At 34.2% G+C, this 23,988-nt stretch overlaps 2 protein-coding genes and 1 long non-coding RNA gene across 5 annotated transcripts; 1 reads left to right on the top strand and 2 right to left on the bottom strand.

The window, feature by feature from the left end:
* Positions 1 to 13,083: 13,083 nt before the first annotated feature.
* On the top strand, positions 13,084 to 21,009 carry LOC114924401 (uncharacterized). Of its 3 annotated transcripts, XR_011865292.1 has the most exons (5): positions 13,084 to 13,705; positions 13,802 to 13,849; positions 18,706 to 19,123; positions 19,543 to 19,667; positions 20,478 to 21,009. It is a non-coding gene; the product is annotated as an uncharacterized lncRNA (long non-coding RNA). The 3 variants fall into 3 exon arrangements; XR_011865291.1 differs by having other exon boundaries at positions 19,543 to 21,009; XR_003811584.2 differs by lacking the exons at positions 19,543 to 19,667; positions 20,478 to 21,009 and having other exon boundaries at positions 13,089 to 13,705; positions 18,706 to 19,338.
* LOC112708778 (G-type lectin S-receptor-like serine/threonine-protein kinase At4g27290) lies at positions 14,029 to 18,507 on the bottom strand. Its single transcript, XM_025760709.3, has 7 exons — positions 16,524 to 18,507; positions 15,802 to 15,906; positions 15,531 to 15,676; positions 15,242 to 15,452; positions 14,882 to 15,119; positions 14,655 to 14,805; positions 14,029 to 14,561 (listed from the first exon to the last, which is right to left on the bottom strand). The coding sequence occupies exons 1-7, from the start codon at positions 17,815 to 17,817 to the stop codon at positions 14,256 to 14,258; spliced, it is 2,451 nt and encodes an 816-aa protein (XP_025616494.2). The 5' UTR covers positions 17,818 to 18,507; the 3' UTR covers positions 14,029 to 14,255.
* Positions 19,414 to 22,914, bottom strand: LOC112710110 (G-type lectin S-receptor-like serine/threonine-protein kinase At4g27290). Its single transcript, XM_072202347.1, has 7 exons — positions 21,348 to 22,914; positions 20,980 to 21,087; positions 20,708 to 20,847; positions 20,404 to 20,614; positions 20,061 to 20,298; positions 19,834 to 19,984; positions 19,414 to 19,741 (listed from the first exon to the last, which is right to left on the bottom strand). Exons 1-7 carry the CDS (start codon positions 22,633 to 22,635, stop codon positions 19,526 to 19,528), a joined length of 2,352 nt encoding a protein of 783 aa, XP_072058448.1. The 5' UTR covers positions 22,636 to 22,914; the 3' UTR covers positions 19,414 to 19,525.
* Between the last annotated feature and the right edge of the window lie 1,074 nt (positions 22,915 to 23,988).

The following is a 23,988-nucleotide window of genomic DNA, read 5'->3' as shown; positions in this document are numbered from 1 at the left end:
ACATATTCTTTTAAACATTATAGCAATCACTTTTAAATTTTAAATATTTAGCTCTTGGTTTCTGACTACATACGCTAATCTTTTCCTTAGTAAAGAGCAACTGTTCAAGTTACTAATTATATTCATTCATTATTGAATTATTTCTTATTAAACATGTTCAATGAATTCTAAAATCTAACACTAAAAATTAAAGTCACTTCCTTTTTATTTAGTAACACTTTAAATTTAAGAATATCATGAAATTAAAATATAAAATAGATAATATTAAGTTTAGTTATATTTTTTAAATATTATCAAAGTTTTATGAACATGCAACCACTATAATCCTTTTCATCTATGAATTTGTTCAATCATAAAAGTAAATCTAATTTGATTATATTAATCTGATTTACTTATATTATTTATGAAATTTAATTATAAATATAAGTCTATTTAATATTTATAAACAAATAGAATTTTAAGAGTAGTAATTTAGATTGGAACTAACTCTTCATTTTAGGTGGTGAATACTATAGCAGTGTGGTCATGTCATACTCATGAGAGTTGCAAGTTGCAACTTACAAGGAGAAAATCCATGCAGCGTTGGAAATGTTATACGCACGCTACGTGACAAACGAAGAGCTATGGCATCGAGAACACACTACACATGCATCAATATTGAATCCTGAATAGCATGTCCTAGATTCTTTCACTAATAAATTTTGATACTACTGCAAATTTTTGTAGATCTTGATCATGTGCTTATTCTTCCGAGACATTCCTCCGTTACTAGTGGCACAAAGACTTTCTTTTATTATATTCTTCTCAATCCATAACTACTGATATTTTTTATTTTTGAAATGAGCAATGCTAGAGCCAGTAACATTTGTGATTGGTAGCTATCAACTAGCCATCAATGATTATTTGATAGTGTGAGATTGGTGCGAGATTTCGGCCCAATTTGGATAAATAACTTAAATAAGTTCTTTTGGAAAAAGAACTTAAAGTATAAGGACTTTTATTAATAGTAACTTATAAACAAGTTATTTTGTGTTTGGATTTTTAACTATAGAAGTACTTATTTTAAAATTGTAGCGTTTGGATAAATAACTCAAAAAATACATTCCAATCAGCTTTAAATTTTCTTCCGGACTTGCCACTTTCATAAATTTGTTGGAGAAGAACATAAAAAAAAATTATAAAACTAATTATAAAAATAATAGCAAGTTGTATAAAAATAAAATCACATATAAAAAAATAAAATTAAAATCACATGTAGAAAAATAAAATTAAAAGTGAGATTTCATAGCATACACAATGTTCAATACAAATTTAATAATAAAAATAGAATGATAAAATGATAAAAAAAAATACCTGGAAGGAATATATCCTGATTCAGATGGAACAGAAGATGGTGGTGAATGGTCAATACTTCCAGCAAATGAATCATTACGTGAAAATGGTGGTGAAGGGCCAACACTTCCAGTAAATGGAACATTGCGTGAAGATGACGGTGGAAGGCCAGTGCTTCTAGAAGATGGAACCTTGCGTGAAAATGGTGGTTGAGGGCCAGTATTTCCAGCAGAAATAGGAAACATTTTTCACAGAATCAAGAATGAAAGTAAATTTTTTTTGTTTTGAAATCAATTTTTTTTCCACGGAAGTAATAAAATGACTTATGGAGAAGGAGATAAGTCATCTATTTTTACTTCTTCCAAAAGTTGTAAATTAACTTTTCGGGAAGTCAAAAGCTCTTCTTTAAAATGGTGCCAAACACGCTTATCATAACTTTTCATAATTCAAAAGTAAAAAAAATAGCTTTTGACACTTCCCAAACGGGCTCGAAATGGCTCACATTTTTCTGTTGGTTATATGCTAGCCAAAATGCAATAAAATTGTTGGCCCCTAGACTTTTCCTTTTGAAATAACTTTAGTTAGTTTTCTAAGCATTTTTTTTAAGAAAAAAAATTTTAAATAGACTCTGAGAATTATTTCAAAAGATAACAAAATTTTTAATAAAAAAAAAAATTTCAATTTTTAATATTTATTTTTATAAGATTGATTAGTCATTTTATCACTATTTTCCAATACCTCCAACTGGGATTTAACTTCTCATAAAAGCAACTCCAATGGTTAAAATATGAAGTCCCATTATAACATGTAAGTCTGAGAAACTTGATTATTAGACGTTAGAGGAGAAATTTGGTTAAACCCTTCTGTTGGCCTAACGTGCTTGAATCTAGGTTAGGGATATGGTAATGAGTTCATTTTTATTTAGTAAAACGTCTTCTGTTCTATTTTTATCACGAATTTTTATTTATTTTCTTTGACAAGAGAGGTATATAATTCGATGCATATTAAATTTTCAAAAAATTATGCAATCATAATAAAAATTAATATAATTGAATTAAATTCTATCAAATTAAAATATAATCCAAAAATAAATTTATTATAATCAATATACATACAAAATATTAATATATAAATTAAAATAAAATAAAATTAAAAAACTTATAGCAAAATAATATAATAATTTTTTATAACCGATTATAACTTGGTGATAGTACTTTTTCTTTGTAAGGACACAAATCTAAATAATTGGCTATTGCAAATTTAAATATTATATACATTATTAATTTATCGGAAAAGTTCTGCATACAAGCCATTAGGGCTTGTATGCTTTACAAGTTTATTAAACAATAAATTTAAAATACGCGCTCCTCCACATACGTTGATTACACGCGCTATATAATATCCCGCGTATATCTAACTTCCAAATTTAAAATATTTGTTTCCTTCTTCGTTTTCGTTATTTTGAGATTTGGTTGTTCTTCTTCTCGCGCGTCTTCCCTCATTCTTCTCCATCGATCTTTTCCTCTCCTTTTCTCACTGGTATGTTCTTCGTTTACGTTATCTTTTTCTCTCTCTACCACTCGAGCTTCGTTTTCTCTTTTGATTTGTTGTTTTCTGAAATCAAAGTTTGAACTCGTTTTGAAGATAATGGATCCTTCAAGCTCAGATTGTGTGCTGAATCCAGGCGAAGTGGATTATGAATTTGAATCTAACGAAGTTCCTGAGGTTTGATTTACAGTAATTTGTATAGCATTGTGTAGTTTAAAAATTGCTCAACATAGCAGACGCTCGGGTGTAGATCAATTCTTCTTTGGGTGTATTTTAGCTATAAGTGTGGGTGTATATACACTTTACTGGTTTTTTGTTATTTTTAATTGAGTTGTTGTTGTTCAGGTGTATTATATCAGACATGATTGGGTGTGTTTTTAGTTTTTGACATGGTGTATTCTGCAGCCTGTGTATTGACAGTTTATGGCTTTAAAGGTCATTCTGTAGTTGAGTTGTTTCGATTCGGGTGTATCATATTAGACATGATTGGGTGTATTTGTATCATATCTATGGGTGTATTCACAGTTCTGACACGGTGTATTGTGCAGTCTCTCTCGGTTGTTGATGACGAGCTTGTTCCAAAGGTCGGAATGACCTTTACCACCCTTGAAGATGCCGGAAAATTTTACAGGAACTACGCCAAGGCTGCAGGTTTCTCTACAAGAGTTCGGTGCACAAATAGGAAGGGAAACGAGATTAAGAATCAACTGATTACATGTAGCAGAGAGGGAAAATGGAAATCTAAAATATCTCCAACCGAGAAGACCAATCCGACAGCCGGTTTAAACTGTCCTGCAAGAATTTATATACACACATTGAAGGATGTCGGTTCTTGGATCATTTCAAAGGTTGTGCTAGATCATTCACACCCCTGCTGTCCAAGCAAAGCAGAGATGCTCAAACAGCACAGGGAACTAAGCATGTCCATTCGTCGTACGATAGAGAATAACGACGAGGCCGGTATCAGACCAAGCAAAACCTACCAATCATTTGTTGCGGCTGCCGGGGGTCACCGCGAGTTAAATTTTATCGAAAAGGACGTGAGGAATTACATTACCAGGGAAGTGCGGAATGTTTCCGAACAAGAAGATGCAAAGGAATTCGGGAAATATTTCTTAAGAATGAAAGAGAAGAATCCGAATTTCTTTTTTGAGCTCGAACTCGAGGAGGATCAATCGATTAAGCTGGCTTTTTGGGCCGACGCAAGAAGCAGAGCCGCCTTTGAGTATTTCGGAGACGTCATTTCATTCGACACCACCTACAATACAAACAGGTAACAAACTGTCCCTGTTTATGATGCTAAATTAATTTATTTTTACGAATCCGCAGCAGAGGTGTATATTGAGTGTTTCATTGGGTGTATTCGAAGCATTTGTTAGGGTGTACCTAATGATTTTGCATTCTGGACCATGGTAATTCGTTTCAGGTATAATTTGGTCTGTGGTTCTTTTGTCGGGGTGAATCACCACGGTCAGTCAACACTTCTCGGATGCTCTTTGATGAAGAACGAAGAAATTCAATCATTCAAATGGTTATTTCAATGCTGGCTTCGTTGCATGGGAGGAAACGCTCCGAAAAGGTTTCTCACCGATCAGTGCGCATCAATGAAAAGGGCTTTAAAGGCCTGTATGCCAACAACAGTTCACCGCTGGTGTATTTGGCACATCATGAAGAAGATTCCAAGCAAATTAAACGGGTACAAGGGACATGCCGATATCGAACAACAAATGAGCCATGTTGTTTGGAACTCTCATAGCAAAGACTCATTCGATAGGAATTGGAACGATTTTCTGCTAAATTTTGGTATTGCGGACAACAAGTGGCTTTCAGGTAATGTGTTTTTAAAATCTGCAGCAGAGGTGTAAATTGTATGTTCTCTCGGGTGTATTTTACAGTGTGTGTTTGGGTGTATTATGCAGATCTGTACGAAGACCGTCACATATGGGTTCCTATCTATCTGGATCACCACTTCTGGGCAGGGATGAGAAGCACACAAAAGAGCGAGAGCATGCATTCATTTTTTAACAAGTACATCACCCGGAACAGCTCGCTTATTCAGTTCGTCAAACAGTACGATAATTGCCTCGGAAGCAGGGAGCAAGCAGAGAGAGAATCAGATGCTGCAGATTTTCATACGGTCATACCGTGTGCAACCAAATCCTCCATCGAAGCTCAGTTTCAAGATGCGTACACTCACGCAAAGTTTAGGGAAGTCCAAGCCCAATTCAGAGGAAAGGTGAATTGCATCACCAGATTAAAGAATTCCGCTCTAGGCTATTCAGTATACGAAGTCGGAGAACAAGTTTCCAGCTCAATATTCGACAAGTTCGCGGTTACCTACGACTCAGTTGCAGCCGAGGTAAAATGCCAATGCTTATTATTCGAGTCGAGAGGGATACTGTGCCGTCACGCACTAAGCGTGTTAAGCTTCGAACAAGTAAGCCAAGTGTCTCCTAGATACATACTGGAACGATGGAGCAAGAAGGTAAAGAGGCAACACACACACATCAAGAGCAGCCACGACGAGCCACTAATGGAGCCAAGAAGCAAGAGGTTCGACCAATTGGTTTTTCGTTCGCAAAATATTTGCGAATTTGCCTCCGAATCGGAGGAGCTGACTGCAATTCTGCACCGTGCGTACGATAACGTCATGGCCGAGATGGAAGCATTAAAAGCCAAAAGGAAGGGGACATCTTCTTTATCCCACGAAGACGCCAACTTGGAATCCGTTAACGAGCTTCAAAGCCCGCCAAGGATTCGAACAAGAGGACGTCCAAAAAACAGGCTAGGTTCAAAGCTCGAGAAACAGATTGCAAATGCCACAAAGAAGAAGAAGACGAAAGTTTTAAGCGAGGTAAATGTAATGTTCTTTAAATTTGTGGCGATTGAGTTTATTTTTCTAGTTAATAGTTTAGCTAATGCGGGAGTGTTATATTCAGATAAACCTGTTTGATGCTGCATCAGCGGCGCATTCAAATTGCAGCCAATATCAGGGACAAGTTATAAATTATCAGCTCAGGGTACAAGCAGCAGGGGATAACTCTTTGGGTGTATAGTTATAAAGAGTATGGGTGTAAAAGCTCTGTTTCTTTTGGGTGTATTTTTGTTAATTGACAATTTACATATAGACACATATAGACAGTTGGGTATATTTTTTATTCAACCTCGGGTGTATTATTAGACTTGCATTGGGTGTAACAGTTTATAATTTACGTTTATATATGCCTTTATTTTTTCTTCATATTTTACCACCTGTAATACAGCTTTTGAATACATCACAGGCAGTTTACCATCACAGATAGTTTAACTATCGGAAAAAATATACATCGAATAGAAGTTGTTGATAAATGACAAATATTTACATCATTTGTTCAATTTACAAACTACCCAGCAGTTGGATTACCCAGTTTCTATATCAGCAGAATTAATCTGACAAAACGGACTCAATAATACAGAGGATGGCTTCGATAGCCTTATAGCACTACTCTCTCTAATTGCCTGATCTCTCTGTTTATTCATCTCACTGAATAGTATCCGGGAAGCATACTCCACTCTATAGTGGTCCACCTCCTCCTACAATTAAAAAGTATGTTATGTTTAAACAGAAATATTAATTCAGTAAAGTAATACAGAGTTATATAGTTCTAAAGACAGTTACCTGTGTCCAATTATCCCATTCATACTTCCCCTTTTTAATGTTTTCCGGCTCAATTAACTCAAGCCACTTCATTACGTAGATAGCGCAGTCATAGTTGAAAACGAAGAAAATAAATTACAAATCTCATTTAGGAAAGTTTAATGTTCACAGTCACAAATTTATACCTTGTTTTTTGGCCTGATATTTTAACATATGAGGCTTTAATTTCCTTCTCCTTCTCGCCTTTCTCGAGAGGTTTTCCGCCGGCATATGTTATCAATCTTGAAAATACATATCCCTTAAATACCAAAACAAATCAGTAATACACCCGAATGAATGGACAAGATACACCCAATTGAATATGGAATATACACCCAACTCAACCTTCAAAATAGACCTATCTATTAAAGTAAAGAAGACAGAGGCAACTTACAGTGAATTTATTAATGTCCTTTCTCTCATCGCTTGGAGCTTTTTTGTGTAGCGGGTCAAGTATTTGACATTTCCGCTTTGTTGTATTTATCAGCCATAACCACCAATGTCCCGAGTAGCAAACAGGAGCAAAAATCTGAAGGATTGCCACATTTCAATAGTCTGTTATTTTATTTGGCATATAAGTAAATAAGCGTACTAACAAATTTACGAAACGAAAACTTACATATGGATGCGAACTTAATTTTTTTCTATCTATGAAGTGAATGAAACTCGGGTAGGCTTCCACCCTGAATTCTTTTTTCGTTTTCGGGGATATGAATTCCCCCCTTGGGTGATCCGAAAGTGCCATGCTCTGCAAGAATTGCGATACAAGAAATGAAATAGTGAAAATACACAACTTACACCCAATCTAAGCTAAAAAATACACCCAAATCAATGCATAAAATACACCCAAAGTTCGTAGAAGTAACACTTACCACAATATCGGGGGGCAGACAGTATATTTGTTCCTGAAACCTCTTTTCATTTTTCTGGTTTAGGATGAGGCAGATGGCAGATACAATCTAGAAATCAATTTTAAATTAATAAACATTGCAGTTGACTTTGGTGTAAAAACATTAATGTTAGTCTAAAATTACCTGAGATTCTATATCACTTTTTGCCTGGAGGGATGCAAGGTGCGTTCTCATCAAAATGTATTCTCCTTAGCCAATCAGAGTGCATATCTCCTCATACTCATGAGTATCGCCTTCTGCGTCTTCCTTCAGTCTCGTCCCCCAGATGTAGCACTTTTGTTTCATATCATCCGGAATTTGATTTATTCCCCCAGGAGTTTCAAACTTTGCAAAACTTTCTCCCCCAGTCTCCCTCTGAATTTGTGGACTTTCGTCTTTTCCCTTTGCCGCACTGCTTGCTAATTTTTGGACCAAACTGTCTAATTGTTCTAGCATAGTTGCAGTTTCTGGAGATTTTTCCCTTTCTGTCTCCTGCGTTGACGCCCCCTCCTGGCTTGAATCTGTCAATCCGAGGCTGAATGATGGCATCCCTGGATCTGTTTTAGGAACATAGGTTGCTGTCCGTGTCATCATCAACAGGGCAGCAGCGTCATCTGCGGCTGGATGACTGCGTCATTATGTATAAGAACAAGAGTAAGAATAAGAATATACGGATGATAAGCAAAGATTGATTTTAGTCTGATGAACTTACATTTTTGTTGGAGCTGGGGGAAGCTTGGGTGTTGTTTCATCAAGTTGTTTGGGGGTTTCAGGAGTGCTGCACAGTTACACAAAATTGATCAGGAAGAATATACACCCAAACTGTTAGCAAATATACACCCAAACCCTAAATAAATATACACCCAATACTATTTTCTTACGTTTCTCTAGCCCCTTCAATCTGTAGCATAGGGGTTGGTTCGAAATCTGCGTCAGTGGTTGTTTGTTGGGATGCCGGCACAAAAAACTGGATCGGGAATCTATACAAGAATAAAAATGAAAGGTTAACAACGTATTTGAAAATAATAAGGTTATAAGGTTGAAATATTCTTGGAAAACTCACATTGCAAGCGCTTCCGACGGTGTTTGTTCCCTCACAAGCATCATATTCGAATCAGTCGGAGTCAACCTAAAATACACCCAAAGAAGGTCAAAAAATACACCCGAACAATTCAAAAAGAAGACAGGCTTTGTTTTTTGAGAACTTACATACTTGCAGTTTTTGCTTTTTTTTTGCTGCCTTTTTTTTTCTTGAATAAAATAATAAAAGGCTTTTTTTCTAAAAAAAATATATACAGAATTAGAAGTAGAAGTTATTAGAAGAACAAAAGTAACGATTATTTGAAAGAGAAATTACATGCTCTGAGACGGCTGGTTTACACTACTCTGTTCTGTGCGTCCTTGAGAGGAAGGATCATCACTACCCAAGTTCACAGCTGGTAGTCTAAACAGATTTCATGTTATTCAAACGAAATATACATCCAACTTAGTAAACAAGATACACCGAACTTGATCCACAAAATACACCCAAATTGTTTCACAGAATACATCCAAATCATGATAACAAGATTTTATTAAATAATAAAGCTTCTTACGTTTCAGAGGACACATAGTGACCTTCTGTCGATCGCAGGTCAACTTGGTTCTCCCTGCAAAACAAGATACAATTATTAGCAAACAAAAGACAACAAAATCTCAAATACACAGCCCAGCAAGACATACCCCTCTGCAGTAGATTTATCAACGTTTTCCCTTAGCCATTCATCGAGTTCGTCACTTGATATTTCATATCTCTCACTACATTCATAAAATAAGACGTTAACAAAAATAATTACGATGATAGACCGTAGTATAGCTTACGAGGTACTGTACCCGTCAAAGTATTGATCTTCTTCAGGAGGTGAATCCTCCACAACAACTTTTTTCTTTTTTTGTTGTGTTCTGGGTGGAAAAAAACAGTACCAATCAGAAATAAAAAATTAATTTTATCACAGAATTTTATCCAAAGAATTGCTTACTTTTTTGGAGTTGTTTTTGTTTTTTTCTTTTTCTTCTCCTTCTCCGCAGGTGATGATTCTTCGCTCCTATAAGTTAATAATAGACACTTCAGTTAATACACGAAATCTTTATAAAATAGCCAAAAGAAAGGAGTATTAATTTCAGGACATTACTCATCACTTAGTTCAGATTCAGATTCTGAATCAGAATCTGACTCCTCTTGCCTCTGCTTTCTTTTTCTTGAGTCCATTCTGGAAGGCAAACAATTGTCATTTAGAACATACTAAAAATACACCTAAATGGATTCACGAGATACACCCAACTAAATATACAATATACACCCAACGGAGCAAACGAAACACACCCTGCTTAATAAGCTACATACACCCAACGTGAACAGACAAAATACACCCAACCCGAAAAAGAAATTACACCCAAGTATGGTACTTACTTTTTTCCCTTTTTGCTGGGGTGTTTTCTTCCCGAATCCTCTGAGTCTTCTTGAGCCTCAGACTCAGAGGTAGAAGTGTCACTGTCAGTAGTTTCTGTCTCCGAAGACGATGTTGGGCTCGCCTTCCTTTTTTTTATTTTTTTATTTCTTGTTTTATTTCTTTTTTTTTTCTTTTTTTTTTCATTTTTTCTCTTGTCTCTGCCATCTTCACAATCCCCTGAAACATGAGATATTTTAGTTAGCAGCATTCGGGTAAATAAAATACACCCAACTTATTATGTTTACTTACCAAAATTTCCTCTCTTTCTGCAGTCATTCTTTCCACCAACTGCTCCTTAGTCCAGTTGGCAATCCAGGGCTTTGGTGGTCTTTCAGTCCTGTTCTTGCCTTTGTTTTTTGAAAGATGAAAGTAGATTATCATCAGGGCGAAGAGGCAGCCATTGATTGCCTTCTTCTTCTTCTCTTGATAGTCTGTGATGCCCTTGACCATGAAGGTCAAAACATGCCCCCCCCCCAGTTTCTCTCCGATATGCCGTCCATCTTAAAAATTGGGGCCAGGTGCACGGGCGATATTTTGTTTATCGTCGTTGGCAAAAGGAACGCCATCTGTATGTAGAGGATGAATATCCTCTTGAACATCAGGCGTTCCTCTTCGTTGCCAACGCCAATTTCCATCATTTCATCGGTAAGACTTTTGAGGGTCTTACCCTGGAATCTTCTATAAATTATTTTGTCATCATCAGAAAGTTTCTTATAGTCAACTTTCTCAGGAAATAGATCTCCTACAAAAAGGAAGACAACAAAGCATTCAAGTCGGTTCAAATACACCCAAGCATCAGGTTAATATACACCCAAGCAACAACTTAATATACACCTATAATTTTGAGCTAATTACCTGTTGCATTGATGCCAAGCGCATCACCTATTTTTTTGGGGTTATTTGGAAAGAACCATATCCTGTCTTCAGTCTGTTCTCCCCAAGTTTGAAGTTGTTTGCCAGCTCCCTTAAGAGTTGGTGATCCACCCTCAGTGGTGGGATGTGCATCAACCCACCGAATCCAAGATCCCTCACAATCGCCTTCTTCTCCTCAGTCATGTTTCTGAACTTATCATTCAGGAGATGTGTGGCACATTTAAGGTCTTTTGTTTGGTTTCTTGCTGCCATTTTCTCTGAAACTAAAAATACACCCAAAGATATCAGTAATATACACCCATATATATATGACTCAGATACACCCATTAATAACAATAAGATACACCCATTGATAACAGTAAGATACACCTATATATATGAGTCAGATACACCCAAAGATATCAACAAGATACACCCATTGAAAACAGTAAGATACACCCATATATATGAGTCAGATACACCCAAAGATATCAATAAGATACACCCATTGATTACAGTGAGATACACCCATAGATATTATTCAGATACATCCATATAGATATCAGTCAGATATCACTCAACCATGCTTCAATATCAAGCCACATTACAAGGTTAAGCAGTTTACACCCCCAAATCTACGCAATAAACCCCCAAAAATCAACAAAAATAGCAGGAGAACTTAGAATAACAACGTAGAACGACGTAGAACTTAGAACAGTGTAACAAAGAAGCAAGAGTAATAGTAAACCCTAGAAGAACGACGTAGAAGAAAAGTAAAATATACAGTATCTTAATGGACTTACGTTGAGTATTGTTGCTTCGTTTTTTCTTCAGATTCTTCACGGAGAGTTTGATGGTATTTTGATGCAGTTTTCGAACTACGATTTCTATATTTTGAACTTTGATTTTCGCTCGAAAATGGGAGGGTTTCGTTGTTTTAAAAGCACCTTGAGAAATGGAAGAAGTGGAAGAAGTGGAAGAGTCTGCCATGCGTAACCGTTCGAATGTTGAGCGCGTGATTTTGACGCGCCATGTTATCTCTCTTCATGCGCGTGAGTTCTGTTTGGGCTGGGCCAACTTGTATGCTTATAGGCTTGTATGTGTAGCAGGCCCGTTAATTTATTTATTGATTAAACTTAAAAAAAAAACAAAAATCATTAAACATACACTTATATAAAGATATGTAAATAATTTTATTTTTGTAAGTATTTTGCAAGTGTCACTAGAGCAAATACTTCATTTCTCGCTCCCATTTCTATTTATTTGCAGAGACAAAGGGTTTGTTTGAGAAATTTTAAAAGTAATTTTTTGAGTTTTTGATTTATGAAAAGTAATAGTATTAATGTCTCGTGTAATTTTTAAAATTAAAATTGCAGTTTTTTAAAAAGTTATTTAGAAATTTATAAAAAAGTTTAAAAAAATTACTTCTTGTATAATGCTACTATTTTTTTATTATATTTTTATAAAATAAATATTTTTAAAACTAAAAATCCAAACACAATATAACTTATTTATAAACTACTTTTAATATAATTATTTATTGTTTAAACTATTTTTTAAAAAATAACTTAATTAAGTTGTTTACTTAAATTAGACAAAGTCCTATTTCCATAAAAATTTTGTAAGTCCTATTAACTCTCCTGTCTCAATAATTCCTGCCGGGTGCTGATTATTTTGGCATCTATAGTCTAGATAGAGATTTTAAGTGGCCACTGACCAACAAATTTTTTTGTCATGTGTTCATAAAATATAAAAATAAATTAATCAAATAATATTTGTATATTAATTAATATTGTTAAATAGTTAAAAATTAAATTATGTATCATGGTTATTGTTATTATAAATTATTAAATTATGAAATTTATTTTTCGTATATTACTAACTTTTAATTGTGATTTATTTTTTAATTTATATTGTCAATATGACTTTAATTTTTTTCGTCTAAACTAAATTTCAAATAACATATTATAAGGGTTTTTTATTTTAATAAATAAATTAATCATAATAATTATTGAAATAAATAATTTAAAAAATATTTACCAAAATAAATACTTCTCTCTTATTTCGAGATATACACGTATCACGTCCACCTGTCTAACGAGATACATGCAAAATTATCTCGAAATAAAAGAAAAATATTTATTTTGATAAATATTTTTTAAATTATTTATTTCAGTAATTATTATAATTAATTTATTTATTAAAATAAAAAATTCCATATTATAACGTCCTATAAAACAACTAACAACTAAATTAATTAAACAGAAATGACTATAATATGGATTGAAATTAGTTTTTTTTATTAGAAATTTTTTTTGTATTTTCATTATTTTATGTTTTCTTTATAAAAAATATAAAAATATTAATAAAAAATATAATTTATTTATTTTTTATAATTATATTTTTTAAATTTTTTATATAAAAGCTAAATAAATTACACTTTCATAATTTGTTATTTTAGGTTGGCACAGACTCACATTCATGCCAACGTCAACCACCAGTCCACCACCAATCCACCATACCGGGATACCCACACCTACATCTGTTTTGTTTTCTTTTCATTTTTTTAATTATTAAATTTTGGTTCTCACTTCTCAGCTGCCAATTGCATACAACAGGACAGGACAGCATCAATAAAAATGGTGGTGGCTTGGGCTTGGAAGACTCACTTATAAAACGTATTAAAAAAAAAAATGACTTCCTCAATTACACGCATTCATGAATCAGTATCCATGCGGCTCCACATTAAACTATTTCTATTTCGTTTAGATGCAACCGCATTTGTATTCGTAACCACTTCTGGCTCCAAAAATCCGCTGAGTAACTTCAGTTGACATAGTATTATGAGTTCAAGCAGCTGCTACAGTCTGTTGTTTATGATTTTCAGGCAAATCCGAAGCATTCCAAAGTTTGTGACGGTAAAATCAGATATCACCTTTTCCCCAAATTGACAAATTTGCTCTTAATTTTTGTTTTTCGGGACTACATTTCATGTGTTAGTTATATTTCTGTAGGTTAAATTTCTGTGATAAGAATCAGCAAAGATTCAGTTCTCAATGGAGGTAAATTCTGTTTCTTGATGTCTTGATTAACGATTTGTAGTGTTGCATTGCTCCTGCGTTTTGTCTTAAAAAATGGAATTTTATTTGTTTATTTATCTGGTTTAAACTGCATAAGATAGGATAAGAATCAACCAACCCCTGCTACATAAATTAAAAGAATTAACTTTTGAGATGGGATAAGATTTCATCAAACATACCTTAATAATGTACAGAACTTTTTGTTTATTCCACACAGGTGTTAGGATATGTTAAAATTTTGAAGACAAAAGTAGAAATCCATAGCAAATATATTGAATCTAGGACTATAAAAGCTCATTAATAATAGCCTATTCTGCACAGCATGCTAGAATAACCTGATTATTCCATATAATAAGATAAAATCATGTCACTCTCTTGCGTCCATATACTATCTTGCATTTAACAATGTCATGGAAATTTCGTTGGCTGAAAACGGTGTGCCGTTTCCCAACACAGTATCTGCTTCAATTGTAACACCTCTTTCAATATAAAAACCAGGGACCTTTGGCTTGGGCAACAATTTCTCACCATTTAGCATTAGGACCACAGATAACATGTCTGGTCGGTCTTCCGGTCTTTGTTGCACGCATAATAGGCCCACTTGTATGCATCTTATGACTTCAGAATGGGTGCATCCCTTTAACAGTTCATCCAATAGCTCCAATGGTCTGTCATCAGTCCATAATCTCCATGCCTAAAGTATTGGAAATTAGAATGTTAAATTAGAAAAGAAGAAATCTGAATTAGACTATTAGTTGGTATAGTTAAGTCAAGTCATTTTGCTAACATGTCCAAGAAGATTAAGGTAGTTTTCCGGGTCAGAGAATTCCCTGTTCTTCTTTCCACTTAACAACTCTAGTACTATCACACCATAGCTAAACACATCAGACTTCATTGAGAATTGCCCATGTACTGCATACTCAGGAGGCATATAACCACTGAAAGCACAATTTGAAACCAAAATTAATACAAATGCAATCATAAAGGACCAAGATTAGATTGAATCTTACTTACTATGTTCCAGCTATCCTGTTTGTGTTAGCCTCCACTTGATCGCCTAAGAATGTTCGTGCTAAGCCAAAGTCTGATATTTTAGGATTCAAATTTGCATCCAGCAAAATGTTGCTGGTTTTTAGATCTCTATGAATAATTCTTAATCTAGAATCTTGATGAAGATAAAGAAGTCCACGAGCAATGCCGCTAATAATGTTGAAACGTTTAGGCCAATCTAGCAACTTCCTTCTAATTTCATCTAAAAATCAAGTAGACATGCTTAGTTTACCACTTGTAGAATTCAAAACTACACAAACTATACATATGAAATATTAATATTGTCATAAATATTTTAGAATATACAGTAGAAAAGGGTCCAACCAGAAATGAAGTAGTCCAGGCTTTTGTTCGGCATGTATTCATAGACCAATATTTTTTCTACTCCTTGAATGCAAAAACCAAGAAGCTTCACAAGATTACGATGCTGAAGTTTGGCTATCAACGCCACTTCAGTTTTGAACTCTTCCAACCCTTGGCCAGACTTTTTTGAGAGTCTTTTTATGGCTAACTCTTGCCCATCAGTCAATGTACCCTGAAAAGTAATCATTAGCACCATTAGAGTTTCTTTAAGGGAAATAGAAACTGATGAATTCTTTTTTTACTATTTCACCTTGTATACTTCTCCAAAACCACCTTCTCCAAGTTTGTTACTGCTTGAAAATTTTTCGGTAGCTTTAGCTAAGACTGAGAAATTGAATGCTGGTAGATCAATATCTTCTTGCATCTGTTTTTCTCTGTAAATTATTTTTCTTGTCCCTAATTGATTGGAAGACAACAGTCAATAATAGCTGAGGGTCTATAACAAACAACTTCCATATTTTGTTTTCTCTATTTTTTCGGTATTTATGGCAGATGGCAAATTAACTCATAAGGATATCTACCTGGATGTATAATCATTATGCTGACACATGTGATTAATCCGAAAATAATCACACCAACTGCAATTCCTACCTTCTTTTGCTTGATGTTTCCATGGCCATTAGCAGCTGCAATATTGTCAGAAAAATGTTGAACTTCATTACTCCCCAACTTAGTACAAAAGATTCTACTTTGACATAGTTTGTTCCACTTTCTTCAAATTTTGAGTGACTAATAAAGATAGTGTATTTATTCTAAAAATAATTACTATTTAACAACTAATATGCATTCATTGCATTGCTAATATAATAACAATAAGTACTACTCCTATTCCAAAAATTTCTGTGACTTTGAAACTTCCGTATATTAATAATTCAACATATTTAGGTACAGTTTATACCAAAGAGGCTAGAAAAATCTTGTTACCGGAAGATCTTGCTTCAAGTACAGTATTCTCTCTCTTCTTAAGCATGGCATTTCAAGCTACAATACAAAAATGCTTAGTTTAACTCACCTTTCCAGTTTTCAAACTTACAAAACTACCCAATTCTACTTATAGTGTTTGTACTTTTGTTTCCAAAACCAAAAGTATAGTATGCACAAAATCTATAGGAGAGAAAATATTATCCAAACCATAGGTGAGACATAGCAATGGAATCCAAAATACTATTAGTTACCTTAGAATAATTCCAAAATCCACAATAAATCAAAATAGAGAGAAACTAAAGGGAGAAAAGAAAGGTACCCAATTCTGAAGAAGGGACTTTTAGGTAAAGGTCTTGACCCCCTTGTGTGAATTGTATAATGTCAGTAAGATTATGAAACCAAATTAGACAACCACTTCCTCCATTACGAATATCCAAACTTGAATATGCTGAACAAGAACAGTTTTTCAGGCAAAACTTTTGACATTCCTGGAGGTTCATTGTCTCACTATACCATGAAGAAGATGTGTCTGGCAATTTTATGCCTGTGTACCTCAAGAAGCCATTGGTGTTATTGCAATCCAGTGCAACCTTTCTCTCACAACCATTGGACCAATATGACATATTTTGTGATTTAGGAAACTTGGGATTGGGAATATACCCTTTCAGACACTTGCATATTGCAACATTACTATCCACAATGCATATAGCATTTGAACCACAATAGGCATACCTTTCACACCCACCTTGGTTCGCAACCTGGGTAACTTGTACCTTGTTTCTTGTTTGGCTTGTCCAAACCAGATATTGTCCATTACCAGAAGGGTATTCTTTAAGTACTGTGAAAATGGAAGTATCAAGCATTTCAAACTCATAATACACCTCTTTTCCATTCAATACAAAATTGGATCTAAATGTTTGTGTGTTCTGAGATGGAGATCCAGTAAAATAAAGGCCATTCCATGATCCACCTCTGAAAGATATAAGAGATCCTTTCATTACCATTATTTGTGGATATCCTCTGGGATCAATTTTTATAGTATACTCTCCCACAGCAGGATCTTCTTCACTTTTCCAGCTTGATACATATTTTTCCTGACCAGTAACGAAGTTCCATCCAATCTTCATTCCAGGCATCAATGTATCACAAGGGTAATCAAAACTCTGCCACAAAAAGCTGCTGTTATAAATATTTTTCCCATTTGTCACTACAAGATTTCCCGAATCCAAAATCCGTGCAATTGAGTTACTCCAGGATTTGCTGGATATGTTGGACGACCAAACAGTGTTGTTTGTCTCATCAAGAAGCTGAAGAATCCCCATTTTGTTGAATTGCAAAACTCCTGACTTGTTGTGAAGGGGTCTTTCTCTGTTAGCTACCCACACAACTGTTGGATTTCCTGATGTATCTCTGTACCACACACCCAAATATCGACTTGTCGAAGTTCCAGGGCTGAAGAAACCAAGTTCAGAGCTTCCACCAGCTGAGACTAAAGATTCACCGTCTCGGATATATTGTGCCATTCCTAGGCTGTCTGATGAAGTGGTGGTTCTCATGCAGGACACGAGAAAGAACCAAATAACTAATGTTCTTAAATTATCCATACCCATCATTGGTGATTTTCCTATTAGGAAGTAGGAGGATGAGTTTTAATGGTAGGATTTGCATTGTATTATTAGGAGGAGGATAGAATGATTTTATCATTGGGGGATCAAATATTAAAGTCTTTCCCTGTTAAAAAATAAGCATGTTCATGTGAGGAATCTTTCATTGTCCTCATCAAAGTCAAGTCAACTCTCAAATTACGTATTTGAAATGAAAATAGTATGGTTAGTATCAATCACACAAGTTTGAAATGAAATAAATAAGTTTATGTATAGTATATAGCCTTCCCAGGAAGGATTGGACTTTCAAGTGATGTGTTTCTCTTATTATTTATTTAAGTTACTTGTGTATTTCTTAGCTAACCTTCAATGAATATTATTTTTACCCAGTCATATAAAATTTAAGAAATTCTAGGATTCTCGACCACCAATTCATAGTTGCTTCATTATTTATATAGTTTTGGTGAGCTATTTATTTATTGACAGTTGCTTTGGTACTCAATTTTTTCCCCCCAATTTTATAGGATTTTCAATGCTTTTAAAATATAATTTATAGTATTGTGAGTATAATAGAAATTCACCATCCAATATTTATTGTTATATTAGCAGAAGAGGTTAACTTAAATACACTATCCCAAAAGTGGTACAAACACAAACATCTTATTAAGTGAAAAAAATGTAAAATTATTTTCAAGGGTAAGTGAATAGAAATGATGTGAAATAGCAAAGTTAATTTTGATGATGAAAATTGAAAAATCACTCTAGAATATCAACATGTAATTGGAACAAGGAAGCATGTTAATAGCAATAGTGAAGCTTGGTTATTTCTAGACTCAGAAGACCAATATTTTTCAATTTGTCAAAGTGATAACACTGACATGTTGTAACCGTATGAAGATAAGCAAGCTGCAAAGGTTGACTTGGACAAAGATGTTTATCAACAATGTTACTTGCTAGAACATGTTGGAATCATGGATGATTGAGGAGACGATGTGAACTTGGAAGCAATTGTAGTAAAACTCTTCAAAGACTACTTGTCAAACATAAGAGAAAGATCTAGCAACCATATTAGACTAAAAGTATGACTTTTATCATAACACCAAGGAAACAGTGTAAGATGATAAATTATTAGCTTTCACCGCCATTTATCTATTATAATAAATAGGTGGTACATCATTTGCCCTTATATGTTAATTTGGCCATGGAAAACCTTGTGTTAGAATAAAAAACAATGTGATACCAAGAATGAATGTTGTAGATGAGTGTCATAGAGAGAAAAATATTAGGTCCTTTCTATGAGTATCTTAGTGAGAAGGTAATCTCATTGTATAAGAGATAGTGTATGGTTTTTTCTTTCCGTTTCAGAGTACTTTCTTATATAATTGTTATCTCAACATATAAAAGTGGAAATAATGTTGTCTCCTTATTTTTTGAGTGAATTGTAATTCTTTCACTTAGTCAATGTATCTTCCATATTTGCCAAAATTATTTGTGCCAGTTACATGTATATCATTTCCAAATTTTAGTTGTGTTACTCTGTTCTGATAACTTTGGTTACCTAACAAATTAGATTTTTTTCCGCCTTTTGAGACATTGTCCAAGTCATCATTGTAATTGTTGAATCATATAATACTGTAAAAATCATGTCTACCATTGTGATGGAAATTTGATTACAGTTTGCAATTTTCTAACAAAGAACCTTAATTGCTACACTCTTTCAATACAAAAATGCAGGAACTTTCGGCATGGGCAATGGTTTCTCACCATCTAACATTAGAATCACTGATGACATGTCTGGTCTATTTTCTGGTCTTTGTTGCACGCATAACAGACCCACTTGTATGCACCGTATGACTTCGGTAGGGATGCATCCTTCCTTTAGCTCTTCATCCAATAGTTCTAGTGGCCTCTCATCTGTCCATAGTTGCCATGCCTGGGAAATCTTATAAATCAAATCAGTGAATTCAAAGAAATTTCAATTTTGCTATTTAATTTGGAGCTAGCTAGTTCTTTCATCTTGCTTACATGTCCAAGAAGATTAAGATTGTTTTCTGGGTCTGAAAATTCCCTGTTTTTTAGTCCACTTACCAACTCTAGTACTATTACACCGTAGCTAAAGACATCAGATTTTAATGAGAATTGTCCATGCACTGCATACTCAGGAGACATATAACCACTGAAAGAACAAGTTGAAACAAAAATAAATATAAATGCAATTTAAAAGGACCATAATTAGGCTGAAAGTTGCTTACTATGTTCCAGCCACCCTATCAGTGTTAGCCTCGACTTGATCACATGAGAATGTTCGAGCCAACCCAAAGTCTGATATTTTTGGATTCAAATCAACATCTAGTAGGATATTGCTAGTTTTTAAATCTCTATGAATAACCCTTAGTCTAGAATCTCGATGAAGATAAAGAAGTCCTCGAGCAATACCACTAATAATGTTGAAACGTTTCGGCCAATCTAGCAACTTTCTTCTGACTTCACCTAGCAAATTTGGTAGACATGCTTAGTAATAGTATATTACTTGTAGTAAGAATTTTTGAAACTGCCAAAAAGTTGCTTAGAATATATAGTAAAAGGAATTCTAACCAAAAACAAAGTAGTCCAAGCTTTTGTTAGGCATATACTCATAGATTAATATTTTTTCTTCCCCTTGAATGCAGTAGCCAAGAAGCTTCACGAGATTACGATGCTGAAGTTTAGCTATCAACATCACTTCATTCTTGAACTCTTCCGACCCTTGTCCAGATTTTTTAGAAAGTCTTTTCACAGCTATCTCTTGGCCATCTATCATCTTACCCTGAAAATTATAATAATAATATCAGTATTTAATTTACTTAGTTTATTTTTCTTTTGAAGAAAATAGAAGTCCTTGACTAGTTTTTCATTCTACCTTGTATACCGGTCCAAAACCACCTTCTCCAAGTTTATTATTGCTTGAGAAGTTTTCAGTAGCTTTGGCTAAGAGTGAGAAATCAAATTTTGGTAGGTTGATATCTTCTTGTCTTTGCTTATGTCTGTTAAGTATTCTTGCTGGTTGGAGGACAACAATGAAAAAGAACTACCAGTCAATGCTATTCAAAACTTGCACCTTTGTTTTCTTGTTTTTTTTTACTTTTGGTTTTGCTTTTGTGGGTGCATATGACATATTATGATAGTATTTACCTGGATTTCTAATTATTGTTGTTATGGCGATGGATGTTGCTAATCCAAAAATACCTACACCAACTGCAATTCCTATCTTCTTTTTATTCGTATTTCCATGGCTATTACCTGCAATACGATCAGAAAGAATGATAGAACATATAAATGAGTTTTTGAAAATGGCAAAAGTTGCATAGTGTGTTTAATTTCTTCAATTTGGCTAAAGTGATAAAAGGTGTGTGCAACCATTAGCTAACATAAATTATTGGAAAATCTGTTAATTTTGACATATTTTACAACCCTACTCTATTCAACTTATTTACCCTACAATAATCCAGTAGTCCAAAATAAATCAAACTGGAAAAGGAAATGGACACAAGGAAAAGTACCTAATTCTGAAGCAGGGACTTTGATGTAAAGGTCTTGACCCCCTTTTGAGAATTGCATCATGTCAGTAAGATTACCAAACCAAAGTAGGCAACCACTCCCTCCATTGCGGATATCCAAATTTGCATATGCTGTACAAGAACAATTTTTGAGACATAACTTCTGACATTCTTCAAGGTTCATTGTCTCACTATACCATGAAGAAGATGTGTCTGGCAATTTCATGTCACTGTACTTCAAGAACCCTACTACATCATCACAATCCAATGCAACCTTTCTAGAACACCCACTAGACCAATCTGAGATGTACCATTTTTCAGGAAACTTTGGAGTGTATCCTTTTACGCAATCGCATGTTGCAACATCAGCAGCCATGCTACATACAGAATTTGAACCACACAAGGCATAACTTCCACAGGCATACTGCCCGCCGGTTAGGGAAACTTCAACCCGGCTTGTTGTTCGACTTGTCCAAGTCATAACTTGTGCATCTCCAGAAGGGTTTGTTTTGAGTATGGAGAAGATGGACCTATCAAGTATTTCAAACTCAAAATACACTTCTTTCGAATTCAACACGAAATTACGCTTAAGTATGCTCATGCCTTCAACTGGAGTTCCAGTAAAATAAATGCCATTCCATGATCCTATTCTACTAATTATAACAGAACCCTTCATTTGCATTACCTGTGGATATCCCCTAGGATCAACTCTTAGAGAATATTCTCCCACAGCAGGATCCTCTGTACTTTTCCAGCACGAAAGTGATCTGTCTAGGCCGGTAGCTAAGTCTCGGCCGAATTTCATCCCTGGAATATACGTATCGCATGGATAATCAAAACTCTGCCACAAAAAGCTTCCCTCCTTAGTATCTGGTACATTTTTCACCACAAGATTACCCGAATCCAAGAGCTGTGCAACCGAGTTACTCAAGGCTTTGCTTGAGATGTTGGATGACCAAATGGTGTTGTTTGTGTCACTAAGAAGTTGAAGATCCCCTGTTTCTTTGAATATCAAAACACCTGCCTTATTGTGAAGGGGTCTTTCTCTATTGGCGACCCACATAATTGTGTTGTTTCTTGATGCATCTCTATACCACAAGCCCAAGTACCGGCGAGTCGAAGCTCCGGGGCTGAAGAAACCCACTTCAAAGCTTCCACCTGCCGAGACTAAAGTCTCGCCATCTCGAATATACTCACTCATTCTTAAGCTATCTTTTGAAGTGGTGGTTTTAAAGCAAGATATGAGAGAAAACCAAATGAGTAGCAACATTCTTGAGTAGTTGTTCATCATTTGTGTAGTTTTGAGTAGTGGATTCTTGTGAAGCTTACAAATAAATGCTCCAACATGAACGTTGTATTAATAATAAAAGAGAGGAAGAGAAAAATGACCGTGTCATGGGGGCAAAAACTGTTAAGGTCGTTCATTTTGTTTTTTTCTTGGTACCAACGTGTTTCTTTTCCGAGTTAAAAGGAACTGTCCCCTGTCAAAAAGAACATAAAAAAGTGTTCTCTTTTTCTGAAATACAAGTCTACGTAGAGCTTCTGCTTTCTTGCATATTGTAATTGGCAGAGTCTTTTTTGTTTGATGGATTTTATTTTGGAGTAATGCTATGGCTTCCGTAAAAAAAAAAAATGCTATGGCGAAAAGCCGAAAAGTGTTTCTCAATAAAGAGTGAAAATTATTTTTTAATAAAAAAACAAATTCCCTTTATTTTGACCTCCCTAATGCACGATATAACTTTAGTCTTTAGGAGTTATATATAGTTGCTTTGATCAATTCTCTCAATATTTTTGTTTATTAACACGGTGGTCGGTGTATATCTACTATTTAAGTTTTCATTACCCCACCTTGACCAAGTGATTACAACAACTGCCAATGCTGTATTGCTGTAAGATACACTATATGACAATTTACTCGTAAAATAATGATAAAATTATTAAAAATGCTAGGTGTCCAAAATATTTTCATAACCAAGTTTAATTAAAGTTGTTTAAAAATAAAAATTTGTGCTACTTTCTCTTTCAATTAATAATCTTGCTACTTCTTTTTTTTCTTTCGTTCCTTCTTTTTTTTTTAATATCGTTGTTGTCGTTACTGACGTCACTCTCGTCACTGTCATCCTTAATTCGTTGTCACGATGACTGACTTCTTCTTTTTTTAATTTTATTGTTGATATTATTATTAATTTCTTCTTCTCTTTTTATTTTTATTATCCTCTTTTATTATTATTTTATCATTATTTTTATTTTCTTCTTCTCTTATAAATGTTTAAAAAATTAGAATACAAAATTTTTTATACACAAAACATAAATTTTGATATACAATACACAAATTTTAGTATATAGAACAAATTTTATAAGGATCACATGCCTAAAATATTAACAACCAACCAATAAAATACGCATAATACATAAATTTGTGTAAACAATACAAAAATTTTGTTGCATAACATAAAAATTTTTGATGTGTAAGAGAAATTTTTGAAAGATTACATTTCTAAAATAATGACTCACCAAACTAACAAAATATATTCACAGCAAAAATTTGTATTATGTATTAAAATTTGTGCGTTATGTGCAAAAATATGTATGCTATGCGTAAAAATATTTATACTACATTGATAGGTTTGTTATGTGTACAATT

This window comes from Arachis hypogaea, chromosome 9, assembly GCF_003086295.3.
Source record: "Arachis hypogaea cultivar Tifrunner chromosome 9, arahy.Tifrunner.gnm2.J5K5, whole genome shotgun sequence".
Lineage (NCBI taxonomy): Eukaryota > Viridiplantae > Streptophyta > Magnoliopsida > Fabales > Fabaceae > Arachis > Arachis hypogaea.
Note: the sequence above shows the minus strand (reverse complement) of the source record. Positions and strands in the feature narration are given on the sequence as shown.